At 34.1% G+C, this 13,588-nt stretch overlaps 1 protein-coding gene across 3 annotated transcripts; it reads left to right on the top strand.

Annotated features, from left to right (window-relative positions):
- Window positions 1-420: 420 nt before the first annotated feature.
- On the top strand, window positions 421-11,843 carry LOC147064196 (uncharacterized). 3 transcript variants are annotated; one of them, XM_085958930.1, is made up of 7 exons: window positions 422-618; window positions 4,191-4,297; window positions 4,481-4,555; window positions 6,888-6,986; window positions 8,617-8,802; window positions 10,465-10,559; window positions 11,654-11,843. In XM_085958930.1, the coding sequence occupies exons 1-7, from the start codon at window positions 504-506 to the stop codon at window positions 11,724-11,726; spliced, it is 750 nt and encodes a 249-aa protein (XP_085815056.1). In that variant the 5' UTR covers window positions 422-503; the 3' UTR covers window positions 11,727-11,843. The 3 variants fall into 3 exon arrangements, with proteins under 3 accessions (XP_085815057.1, XP_085815056.1, XP_085815058.1); XM_085958931.1 differs by lacking the exon at window positions 4,481-4,555 and having other exon boundaries at window positions 421-618; window positions 11,654-11,803; XM_085958932.1 differs by lacking the exon at window positions 10,465-10,559 and having other exon boundaries at window positions 445-618; window positions 11,654-11,748.
- Window positions 11,844-13,588: the final 1,745 nt, after the last annotated feature.

Genomic DNA, 13,588 nt, shown 5'->3' with positions numbered 1-13,588 from the left:
ATATATTATTATAATCCCTATAATCAGTGACCATAGCATAGCTGAAATAATATGCGCTGTTTAAGGCGCCATAATCGAAGGGGCGTCAAATTAGCAGCATAATTTTGGGGTCCTGTGATATTACCCCTTTAAATTTGAATGCGACCCTGTCATTCGTCACCAAGTAGTCTAGAGTAGAGTTTTGTCTTCAAGATGTTTATCTTCAAACCTACTTGGTGGTCTTTTTCCTTTGTAAGTAGCAAGTATCGAACTAAGGATAATCTCACCTCAATTCCAGCCACAAAATAGAATAAAACTTCCTCGGCGATCTGATTCATATCACAATCAGTAGGTATGGGATATTGTGGGTAGATATCCGTTCTATGGATTCTTTTAACCAGAACTTAAGCGAACCGCAGGAATCTTTTTGCGAAGTTCAACAGTATTAGTGCTGCTGTCCAACGATTAGGTTGACTGTGAAAATAGTCAGTCTGTCAAAAACGAAGATCTCAATCTGCCTTATAATGATTTTTAAAATGTTAATTATTTATTTAAATTTTAATTCAATATTAGGTTACGTTTATGGTTACACAAGAGAATCTAGGGATGCCGGATTTTTGACTCATAAGTTTGTAGCAGGTGAGTAAATAATTTTGATTATCAAAATATTATTATGTAGTACTTACCTATATTATAATATTATTCAAATTCAATAGCATGTCTTATATCTTAAATACGTGTCTTATAATATCATTAATTAATTACAATTAACAGTGCATATTAATAATAAAAGGAATGTGGATTTTAGGATATAATGTAAAAGTTTCGTATTGAACTGTGCCCCTGTTTTCCAAACTGTATTTGTAACGACGTATAAATTAATGAAAACTCTGTCATTCTGGGCAGTGTTGACCTGTGTGTCCCTGATAACTATCTTAGAAATAGAGGGCATCAGTTGTTTATTCTCCCAAGGTGCAGAACCAACCTGCCACTGGTAATGCCTATTGGAAGGGCGAAAACTACGTTCAACGAAATTGCTTCGGGTGTTGATATATTCCACTTGCGTGAAGGATTTTATAAATTATCAAAATACGGTCTCATTAGCAAACTCGGTGTACTTCTTTAAACTTTTATAGATGTATAATTGTATTTTCACTGCTTTTGTATGCTTATATATTATTACTATGTTCTCTTTTTATATGTTCATTTTTATCGCTTTTATTACGTTTCGTGTCATGTTGTGAACGTCTCATACTTATAATTTGTAATGTCCACAATATGTTAAAAACATTAATTTAAATTGAAAATACGCTTGGGGGTACGTGACATATTTGAAAGGGTACACGGTTGAACTTTTTTTAGTAAAGATAATTGACATATCAATGATTCGCATAGTGTTTCCAACCGTAAAAATAAACCAAAAATTCACCGTCGAAGTGTCATACGCCGGTAAAATCTATATCTCTCAAGGGATATGTGGGTATTAGCATGTTGTAGGTTTGGGAAACACTGAACCGTGCCATTCCAAAAACTAGTTTGCCCAGGTATGAATCACACAAATGACCCCATAATATAGTGAAGACGTCCGATTCCAATGCAGTAGCAGTCAGTTTTTTATATATATTATATATTTATGTATAAATATATGCTAATATTGACAGGAAAAATCACCTTTTGTTGTGTTAGTAAGAGAAGTATTATAATATGCAGGTATAAAATTTTAACAAGATAAATCTCATCATTTGGAACACAACAATCAGGGTGGGTCCAGACTTCCTCTAACAGCTATCTTCCCATGTCCCTATCCAAACATGGCCGATATTCAATTCGGTACTATAAGGTAGCTCTAGCTAAATTTGAACGGCCTCTTTTGTTCGGCATCTTATGAGATTTCTCAACATTGCTATCTTCCGGTTCAATATCGTCAATACGGTGGACATGATCTAGTTGTTTCAAGATCTAGGACAATAATTATTACCTTCTGCCAAAAACCCCCAGGACAATAACCCCCTGTTTCAACCCCCCCCCCAGTATAAAAATAAAATTTCATTAGTGTAAGTATACAAAAATTTATTTGACAAATAAATGTTTTATAATGAATTTAACAAAATAAATAAAAATTGACACAGAAACATATAAATACATATTTTAAATTATACCAACATCTAATATGCACAATTTAGAGATAAGGGGGGTTGAATTAATTACTTACTAAACACTCGATGGCCGCGCGGCCTCAGTGTCGGTCTATAACGTCGTGGGTCCCAGGTTCGAATCCTGGGTCTGACAAGTACACATATGTAATATTGTTTTTCAATTTGAGTATGAGTCAGAGTATGGACCTAATAGGTAGAGCAAGTGGCTAACATCCATTTCTCGACAAAAAATCTGTTAATACAAACCTTTACTCTGTGGAGGCCCATATTATGATCCTATTAGGATCGGACATGGACAAAAAAGAGATTGAAATAGGCATAGAAATTCATTATCTATTTAAAGCTTTAAATATATTTTAATCAATCAATGCCTATCTAAATACAATGGGAAAAATAAGATATATTTTTCTTATTTCAAAGAGAAAGCGACAAATTAGAAAAACTGCTAAAAATAATGGTTCTACTCTTATTTTTATTTATTGTTCCAAGCAGTTATTAAAGTAAGTATATTCAGTCAGCAAAATATATTTATAACAAGATCCAAAAGTTTACCACCGCTACAGAAACCTAGAACAAAATTTCATGAACTGATGCAAAACGTTCTCATTTTATTTATTTTTTATTCTTTTTTATCATTCTACTAATATTTGAAATGGGTCTGATTTTTATGTTAGTGGATATAGGGGGGGGTTAATGTCCGAGGGTTATACAGGCTAGAGCAGTTTCTCAATCCTAATTTATTGGACCGCGCTGCAATATTGTATTCTTGTCTTACCTGAGATATCAGCGTTGCCATCTTTTTCCATGCTGATTATAGTACAAAGGCGTAAAAATTATGGTATTTTGTCATATTTGGCGTAAAATTATAGTATTTTACATTTTTTGCAGAATCAAAATTATAGTACGGTTGGCAACATTGCTTGATATCCATATATAGTGCGAAAACATCTTCTTGGTGTGTTAAAACTGTGAACTAACATGCTCCGCTCATTTTTAACCGCACTTCCATTATAAACTAACAAGCTCCTCCCATTAAGTAAACAACAGCGCCTAGAAGCGTAGCCAATAAGATGTTTTCGCACAGTAGGCACCTGATTGACCCAGAGATAATATGCTGGAGAGTTTTTTCCTTTAAAAAATATTCAGGGCTCGATCGTGTAAAATTAAATTTCAGGCCTCGGCCCGCTACCAATGACCCCTTTATTCGCGTGGTAAATTCAGCCCTCTTTATTTTTTATATGTACTCGTATATTCTTTTAGCTGTGACTTCCAGTGGTGCAAATTCATTTTTCTGGCGTGGTCGTTTCAGCGGATGCTGAGCGGAGGCGTTTCAGCATGAGTGAGGTGTCATTTTTCTTTTTAGATACCTGTCGTATTTTCTTGTTACATCCGCACTATAACGTACCTTAATACTTATGCTCTAACTAAAATTTAGATTCCCAAACTTTTCAACAACAACAAAAACCTACATTCTTTAAATTTTAAATGAGTAAACAAAAGGATGCAGTGACAAATTTAATTTTTTTTTTATTTATCTACCACGAAGTATAGTACTAAATAAATATTTGAGGCTGTTAGTTTCAAAATCGGTAACCTACAGATTCAGCCATTATGCATAAAGTGTATTTTGTGTGTTTATTTGGAAAATATAGTAATCACCACAGAACAGATAATAAATAGAATACCGATAGGCTATATTCAATACGCCGCATCTTGATGCAGGGTTTTGAATGTGTGAGTGTCCTACGAAAATGAAGCACGCATTATGCACGTGCAATAGTGTGTATAATACACCAACATTAAATGAGCGTAAATGCATAAACCGAGAGCAGTTTTTAGTATTCGACGTAAAACGTATTCTTAACACGTGTGTAAGTTTAACCCGGTTCTTCCTTACTCGAGTCGGTTACCTGCTTCGCCTTACCCGTTATATATTTCAGTTCCCATTATTTCTGAGTTCCCTGGTAATCACCACGAGTTTAACTGTATGTTACACAACACATGAAACATATTTATAGATATGTTGGTTTATTTAACGATTTTTTTTATAATCAGGAAATTGCCGAGCACAGAATAAGGATTTCAGTAAGAATATGAAGGAGACTGAGTGCAGGCCTCGTGACACAATGGTTCCTCTACAATCAGATGTATCTCATATCATAGTGAGTACCTACCTACCTAAATAAATAAAAAGTATATAAAACTACTAAAACCACTAGGCGAAGCATATTATAGGTTCCACAGGGTAGTTAAATTAGCCATTAGCTCAACCTATTCTGTCCTTGCTCTGGTGATCCACATCTGGTGGTGCACACATTGAAAAAACAACATGTGATTTTTACCAGATGCAGGATTCAACCAGCACCCAAGGCTACAGTGACGGGCACTCTGGTACTACTTCATCTTGGGACTTAGAAGGGGTGAGTATTATATATTATGATCATAGTAAATACTTCCAACGTAATCAGTTTATTAGGACGCTCGTCATCAAAATCTCGCAGCCCATAGTATTGGTATGCATCTAGTTGGATTATTATATCAGTGAAATTAATACATTATGAATTATTTCAGTATCTATTGATCAATTATTAATACATAATATTGAGACCATGACGTAATCAATATTTGTTTAGTATGCACCATAATATTTTAACCAACCAGGCCGCTGTAGGGATGAACAAATGCCACCCCAATTTAACCTTACACTGCTATCAGCGCGTTCCAGCGGTGAAGAATCTATTGTTGAACAAGAACTTCTTGTCCACGTGTCAAAACTGTGAACTAACAATTCCCTCCAGTGCAGCTAATCGCACTTCCGTTTTCAAATGAGGAACGCCAAATTTATTATTTCATTTTACGCTCCCGTCTCCCGAATCAATAATTATTTGTGTAATTTGAAGCTTTTTATAAAAAAAAATGTCTAAAACGATTAGGAGTGATGTTCGAAATATTATTAGTAAACTTTTGATTTATTGCGAAGAAAAAGGGTCGCATCTAAAAGGAGACCCGATACATTATTTAAATATGCCTCTAGCACGCGTTCCTACCAAAACAGGTACGTCACTGAGAAGTCTTATCAATGCGACTACAGCGACTTCCTGCCGATTTATTGTTATCGGACAGTAGGAACGTGTATGCGGTACGCGGAAGTTCTATTGGCACACAAAAGAATAATTGTAGAACCTCAAACGGGTTAACGCATAATGTCCTGAAATTTTATAGGGCACCGATAATACCCTGGCAAATGTGGAAAACTCCCTAGGATTCTAGATGCGATGAAAATTTCAGTGAAAAAGCTAAAAAAGGCTCTAGGCCATGGATGGCCAACCTTTTCAGCAGCCAGGCCAGATTCTAAAATTGAGACTTCCTATCGGGCCGCACAACCGATTGTTTTTATTATACAAAAAAGAAATATATATTATAATATATTATATATTAATAAAATAAAACAAAAATGAGAATCCAACATATTTATTGGATTAGACTTTTTTTAAATAATAAAAAATAATCAAAATAATATAAAAATAATAAATTTTAGTGAGAAGTTTGATTTTGTGTGGCAGAACTAAGTGCATCAATATCGGTATCGAGTGAGGTTGCTCCTACACGCAAACAGTTTTCTGAATGCAGATCAGTGATTCGTGTTTTCACTCGGGATTTGATAAGCTTCATCCGACTAAAAAGCTGGTCACACGTGTAGGTGTTTCCAAATAGCGAAGTCATCATTAGAGCATGTTTGTAAAATGCAGGATATCTCTCCTTGTCCAAATATGTTTTGTAAAACTCTTCCAAGCCAACCTGATGGAATTTCTCCTTTAACTGTTCATCGCAACATATTTCACAATGTTCCATTTGTAAATTTCCCGGTAATAAATTCACGTCTACGGAGAATGGCGTTGCAAATGCAGCAAAAAGCACACGGTGCTTTTTAAAATGTTGAGCTAATATCGAATCTCAATTTGCGAAATTAGCAAATCTAGCGGCAGCATTTGATATTATTTTTATTTTATCACTGCTCCACGGGCCACAAGTTGACACCCAGTGGGCCGCGGGTTGGCCACCCATGCTCTAGGCTAAGCGTATCCTATGTTAGGTTGAATTAAATATCTGGTTTTACACCGCAACAGCAAAGCAGTTCTATATGTAGTTGGGTTTTATAACTAGCCAACTGTCAGCGACGACAAACTGTACAATGTCTTCAAATTTTTTATTACCTACCTCTATGTCCATTGGTTGCACTAATGATTTGGTATTAGGAGGAAGAAATTCCAGCTTTACATATTTTAGATTGGTTAAATGAGGGTGTTCTTCTTTTACTGCCCCAATTAAGCGGAATGTTGTCCCAATTAAGCGATGTAAATTACTGTTAGTTCCTTGGTTTGGTTTCCGTTCTTTGAGATTTAGCTCGAATAAGCAGCTGCCCCAATTAACTGGTGGTCCAATTAAGTGGAATCATTTGAATTGTTTTATTCATAAGGTACTTGTTATGAAAACGTATGTCTCGAAAACTTACATATTTTTCTTTGTCTTGTGTACATTCTTAACCATTATTTTACACATTATTTCAATTTAAAAATTAACCATGAGAACCATGAAAGATATTTTATATTACATTTGTCTAGTGGAATTTCATTATCTTTACCAGTTAAGTAACTGACTCATTGTCACATTATAATATTAATTAATACTGACTAAACATTACGAACGATATCCTGTTATGACGTGATATGAAGTACTTTTGTATTATTTCAGATATATCCTAATAAAGCTTTGGTGAAAAGGTGTGACGGAGCAACTTGTAATGGACAGACATCATGCCTGCCATCAGAAGTGCGATATATTCCATACGCAGTGAGTCAATCCAACTTATTTACATATTATATAGTTAGCATGAAAAATTATAAGAATTTAGTTCAATATGTACATAGTCCCCACTGTTGCCATGGTATCCATAGATCATGACTCTTTGATTAGTGGTGCTACTCACATACCAGCCCGATTGAAATATGAGAATGTACAAAGAAATTAAAAAGAACTTGTCTTCTCCCTCTGATTCTAAAATCCTGTATACATTTTTCAATATTATATTCAATTGTTACTTAGGTGCCGAGAATTTCATAATAGAATGACAACCATCATAATATTAGTTACACACAGTTTGCTCTAATTGTTTCTCTTATATTTTTAACGTTAACAGTCAAACTCGGTTATTACGATCACGGATTTAGCGAGATCTCGGATGTAATGATGAAGCATTCGTTGACATTTTAGTTTTCTCCATAGATTTATTCACTGTTATAACAAGCAACTTATCGCATATGCCGAGCTAAAATATATGTCAATTTTTTTCTTATAACTGTTTATGTGTCGATCGTTTAAAAACATTTCGACCCTAAGCAATAAAATCCGACCGAACAAGATGCCGCCGGGATCGCATTATGTTTATGACACTAGTTAGTGTCTAAGTACCTGCCTAATTGGTGTTTTCGCCGACAGTATTGAAAAAGTATCCACGCATATGGTTGAAATAAGTAAAAAATCCAAGGTTTGTGAAGTCAGCAGGTACCTGCCTACTAGCGTTCATTACAATAAACAACTTCTTTTGTAGTTTATGAATGCCATGCTTGTTTCGGGGGTTTTTACGATGGTTTTCAGATTTTTTATTTTCGACTTATTTTGTCATGTGACCGCTCATTTAAAAACATCTATTCTCTGATATAACTAATAACGCTTATAACGAGCAAATTCAGTCGGTCCCATCTTCCTCGTAATAACCAAGTTCGATTGTATACCTATTTAAGTTTCCCAAGTTGAAAATATGTGACAATGAATTATTTTTTTATATTCAAGTGTTTGAAAATAATTGTGTGTGAAATATTGAAGATGTGGAGGAGAGCACTCTAGCCCCGGGTCGCCGGTCCCAATATACCACTGCGCTCGAGGTCTAAATAATATAACTCGGTCTTAAAAAAAGCCGACCATTCCTTCGTTTGTCTTCTGGCTTCCCGAATGTCAGTTTTATTCGTCTTATGTACATGTACCATCCATCTAAAGGCCAAATTACACTGGCACATTCTCACTTTGATCGTTTGCCACGATCGTCATTTTTCATCCACTCACGATTCAATCGAAGATCGCTGATAGTTTATTGAGTTATACGTGAAAAATAGTATTTATTCTATTTTGGTTGAGATTACAGGGATATTTCATGATGGGGGGCAATAATTGAGGCCCTTGTTTAGAGTCTGTTAGTATAATTTGAGCTTAAGGCAGTCGAATTATCCTGTATACATACACATTCTGGTGTTGGGAGGAAACCGGGCTCATGGATGCGGTACATAAGAAAGTAGAGATAGTGACCTCACTATTTCAATGTCCAGGTACTGTTGGAGATGAAAGGAGATGACTTTCAGTTTTCACTGATTGGACTGGAATTGAATGAAAAAAATCCATATTAAAGCCAACTCATGTTTGATTTTAGGTACGGAAACATAGTTTCACTTCTAATAAGAGGACTTGTGGATCGGTTTACATTGAGGAGCACTTGTCGTGCAAGTGCGGTTGTTCGGTGATGGCAACCCATTGCACACACAATCAGGTGTACAGGCCCGATGAATGCTCATGCGTTTGTAAAAATCACACTGAGCGGGACAACTGCGTGAATAATGTAAGATTTGAAATAATAGTTTTTAACTAATTACTGTCCACAATAATGATTCCTATAATTACCAACATTCTCTACTGTTCACGGATTACAGTGTATTGACTACCTCACCCACTAATGGCAACTACAAACAAGCAAAACTATTAAAATGCCTTACATATTTTTCCTTTTTAACACAACAGGCCAAGCAAGAGACCCAATTACGGTAGTATAGTAATCAAGGCCTGAACAAAAACGAACCATAAGTGCGAGTGAGTAAGCATTCGGCACGCTTATATCTCCGCACTATGGTTTAGAGTATGATAGATTTTCTACAACTGAATTAAATAATTTTTGGAAACGTCGCCGATAAAAATGAATTTGACTGATTACATTAATTTAAAAACTGCGAGCACATGTTGCTAAAATTTATTATTTCTGTGTTAAATATAAAGTTAGTGGTAATTATTTTTAGTTATTTTAGTGGAACATATAGTTAACTATGTTGTGTATAAATTTGGTAGCTGTCTGTACTGAGAAGTATATGTATAACGTTTCATGGTTAAGTTGATAATAATATAATCAAGGTTCTACTATGCGTTATACGCAAGAGACACGGCTTCATTTTGCCGGAAAATAGGCGCTCTCTATATATCATTACTCTGAGATAGTAATAGTAATTAAACAATCACTTAAATATCCAGGCACTGATAAAATCACAAAAATGTATTGTCACCTGACTGGAAATTGAGCCCAGAACTCTCGAATAAGAAGCCAATACCTTATACGTTGTAATATGAGGGCTGCTTCATGAACATTATTGCTATTGCATACCTGTCTAGAAGTCCAGTTCCAGTACCTGAGTTATATTTAGATACAGTATAAAATAGATAATTATTATCTGTGAATTTCTTCAGTTTTAAAAAGACTCACAATTATAGTGGTAGACAGTGCGTCTGCATACTGAAACAATATGTAGAAGATAATAGTGCATCAGTAAGAGATGTATTATATTTAACTAACTAATTAACGACTCATTTTAATTTTTAAATTCCATTTTTTCCAACAGTAAAAGTTTCACTTAATTTTCATAGATGCTGATGGATCCGTTTTGATAATAAAAAAGTAAAATTGCATGTGCCCTTATTGATATCCGATACCCCAAAAAGTCCCAAAACTGTGTAAATAACTAACAACATGGTGAAGAACAATGAAAATCTTTTTGTTCTTTGTGTTTTGGTCCCACTCCCATTTTAAATAGTATATTTTGTTTCAAAGAATATCATTGTATAAATAAATATTGATTACATACTAAATAAATGTTGTTGTTTTAACAACAATAAGTGCTATGTTTTAACAGCACCTCTCTTGGCTCTATTAAATTTTAGAGCGAGATAGACAGTTTTGACTGTTTAGACGGCTAACTTATTGTAATTGTTACAATAAGTGTTAATACTTTGATACAAAAAATTAAAAACTACCCTCGATAGCTGCTGACAGTGGCCTATAGCAGTGTTGTGTATATAATAGATGCGCTGATCTCTTATTTATTGTAATCTTCGGATGTGGCTATCTACCGAATGGTTAAAGGTAACCGTGCAGGTAGTGATAAAGTTACAAAACTTGCTGTACAAAAACCAACATGATATCTTTGATTGAATGCAATTTTATTTTATGAATTTCCAGGAAAAAATATGGGACCCACACACATGCACTTGCAGTTGTAAGGTGATGTTTCCTTCATGTACAACAGGTACCGAATGGGTGCCCAGTATGTGTAGGTGAGGAAAAACAAATACAATTTATAAAACAATACCATTGGGTGACACCATAGACTAATATACTTGGTGACACTTTCTGTCAGTTGGTATTTAGATTTTTCCATACAAATATGACAATGCAGTGATAAATATTATTATCAATAATTTCAATGGCAAGTGTGAGGTCACAATACATTTATGTGGTTTTCTCAAAGCCTGGGTATTTTTGTAATTATTTCACTACTACTAGGATACACTACTGTTTCACAGCCACTTCCTAAATAATATAGGCCTATCGCTAAGGTTAAAAGCAGTGTGTTGCTCACTAGTAACGTTTTCCAAATGGTATTCGAGGTAAAACTAAGGGTATTTACTATTAATTATTATAACAGATTTTGTTTTTACGAGAAATGGACGTCAGCCACTTGCTCAACGTATTTGGTCCATACTCTGACTCATACACAAATTGAAAAACAATGTTTATTTGCCAGACCCAAGGTTCAAACCTGGGACCCATGACGTTATAGTGTAGTATATGTAGTGATAAAAAGAAAACAAAATGTTTAAATTGTTTGTAAAATGATTTCCATGTAAAAAATATAGGTCCTCATTTAATTTAAGGCTTCTTTCTTAGCAAAAAAAAAAGGATTGCCTAACTTTTGGCACATAATACATAATTTAATAACAATCAGGACCAGTTTCATCCACTTTAATAGGACTTTCTTAACCGATTGAGAATAATCTATTAAATTATGACTATATATATTGTGGAACCATTTAACCTTGAAATTTCGCAGATTGCGATTTCTTCTACTATGCATGAATTACATAGGGTAAATTTAATTATGGTTATCGTTATTATTTTCGACTGCTCTTACACAAAGCATATTGCATCGTTTTCTCTCACTCGGCATTGCTTTAACTGCGTCATATTTTCTGTCAAAACTATCGAGCTTCACAATTATGTGGAATGCTTATAATTGCGACGTCATATGTGTGAAACATGAAAATAAGTTAAGTAATCAAGTTGTCTGCGTTTGGTTATATCAAGTAACTTTTTTATCTCAAAAGTTTTGTAAAAGCAAGTTTACTAATACTCACGTTGTTTTTTCCAGGTGCATGGTGGTTGACATGGGATACTCGCCAGCCAAATTCGACATCTTTGGAGAGTATAATAACGAAACATGATACCAACATTACAATACCTACTATAAAATACAATAATATGTAATACAAAGTAACATTAATAAAAACAATTATATTTGCTCAAATTAAATAGAAATCAATAATTATGACGTAATCTACAACTGTGTCTATTCATAAAATGATTTTTTCTATTTATATTATATATATGTTGATACATATTATTGTGTTTATAAGAATGTTTAATACTATTTAAACGGAACGAATCAGAACGAATTCTACAATTATTGAGCCAGCAACATCTTGGACATGAACAAACCTAACCTATTTCTATTTGCAAAATTATATCATATTATAAAAAAACATAATATAATTTTCATTCCATATTCATCTAGATAGATAGTATTTTTCATTTGTATACTTCATCTATGAAGGTTTCAGTAGCATGCAGTTACGTCCCGTGTGAGTAGGCAGGTCATATGTTGCATAGGGGCGGCACATTATAAACGGATGAAAGAACACAAATATAACTTTTGCAAGCAGCGGCGGTTTTCTCTGAGATAATCTGATAAAATTCCTGACAGCTCTGTACAACGTGATATTGTTGTATTGTAATACATATTACTGTAATGACAGTTTATCACAGGTAAAATATTCATAAGAGTGCATCCAAATCAGAGCCATAGATCTCCATGTACCTAAAATTACCAATTTTTGAGAATAGGTGTCATGGAAATGCTCTAATTCTCAGTCATTAAACGGTGTGTATGTAAATTTGGTGATTTTTTTTTGTTTTATTTTGTCTATGTAAGATAGCCAAAACTAAATAACAAAATACGTATTGTAATGAATTTTTGCGGACAATTTGTAACTAAAAATGAAAGTGGACGACATTCTAAGTCTGCTCCTGACTTTTCTTTTCCCTTCTGGTCTATTGTAGAGGAATTTCTTTGGTGGTTGGGTTCCATCCATGAGACATGGCCTACTCATGCATGTCAAACATGGACCTGTAATGTAAGCGAACTCAAAAAACTACGAGTAACGCAACATGACACAAAAGTAACCAATAAGGAGGCAGACAATCTGACGAGGACAGATTGTTTGGCGAGTGGACAACCAATGGACAAATGTAGTTATACAGAACCACTAAATACTGAAAAGAGCTAGAAGAGACTTTCATCCAGCAGAAAGATCGATCACGTCTGATGATGACGATATTTTATTGAGTGCAAAATCTAGTAATCACTGACTGCGCGCTTTTTTTTTTCTAGTCTTTTTTCCCCTATGAAATGTATTTTACAGTAGTCATTTCAATTGCCTAGTGATAAAAAAATTGAGTGGGTTTATTCCGTAGGCATCAATTACTATTGTCTTCCCACGGACCAACGATAACCATACGTTCCGGATATAAACTCTGGGGGAACATTTGAGATAGAAGGCTCGTGGTGCGTGTTTTGAGGTTTATCTATGGTTTGTGTTTGCAAATAAACAGGACATGACGTGCTTACTCTAAAAGACAAAAATTACGAGCTAGAATAAGGTCAAGCCACAAAGTGACATTTGATTCCGGGAAAGAAAAATAGAAAACACACTTTCTTATCAATGCGTAGTAAAGTTTATTGCAATATTATATATATATATTTTTTATCAAAATCAGTTTCTACACATAATCATAGTATTATAATCATATGAAAATTGTCATTATGTCTAATTAAATCTTTGTATAATTCACATTTTTTTGGTTTTTGTATAATTATTATAATTCGTTTAAAAATAGTTTTGGAGGTAACTTTAACAGTACGTAATATAATAATTATATTATTTTATTATTAGATGTCATCCATATATGACGTCACACCCTAATAATGATTTTTATTTTTTTTAACACTACAACAGACTATAAGGCG

The sequence above is a fragment of the Rhyacophila brunnea genome, unplaced genomic scaffold, assembly GCF_057557595.1.
Source record: "Rhyacophila brunnea isolate RB1 unplaced genomic scaffold, BYU_Rbru_1.0 scaffold_8, whole genome shotgun sequence".
Classification (NCBI taxonomy): domain Eukaryota; kingdom Metazoa; phylum Arthropoda; class Insecta; order Trichoptera; family Rhyacophilidae; genus Rhyacophila; species Rhyacophila brunnea.
The sequence above is the reverse complement of the archived record's forward strand: the minus strand, read 5'-3'. Positions and strand labels throughout refer to the sequence as shown.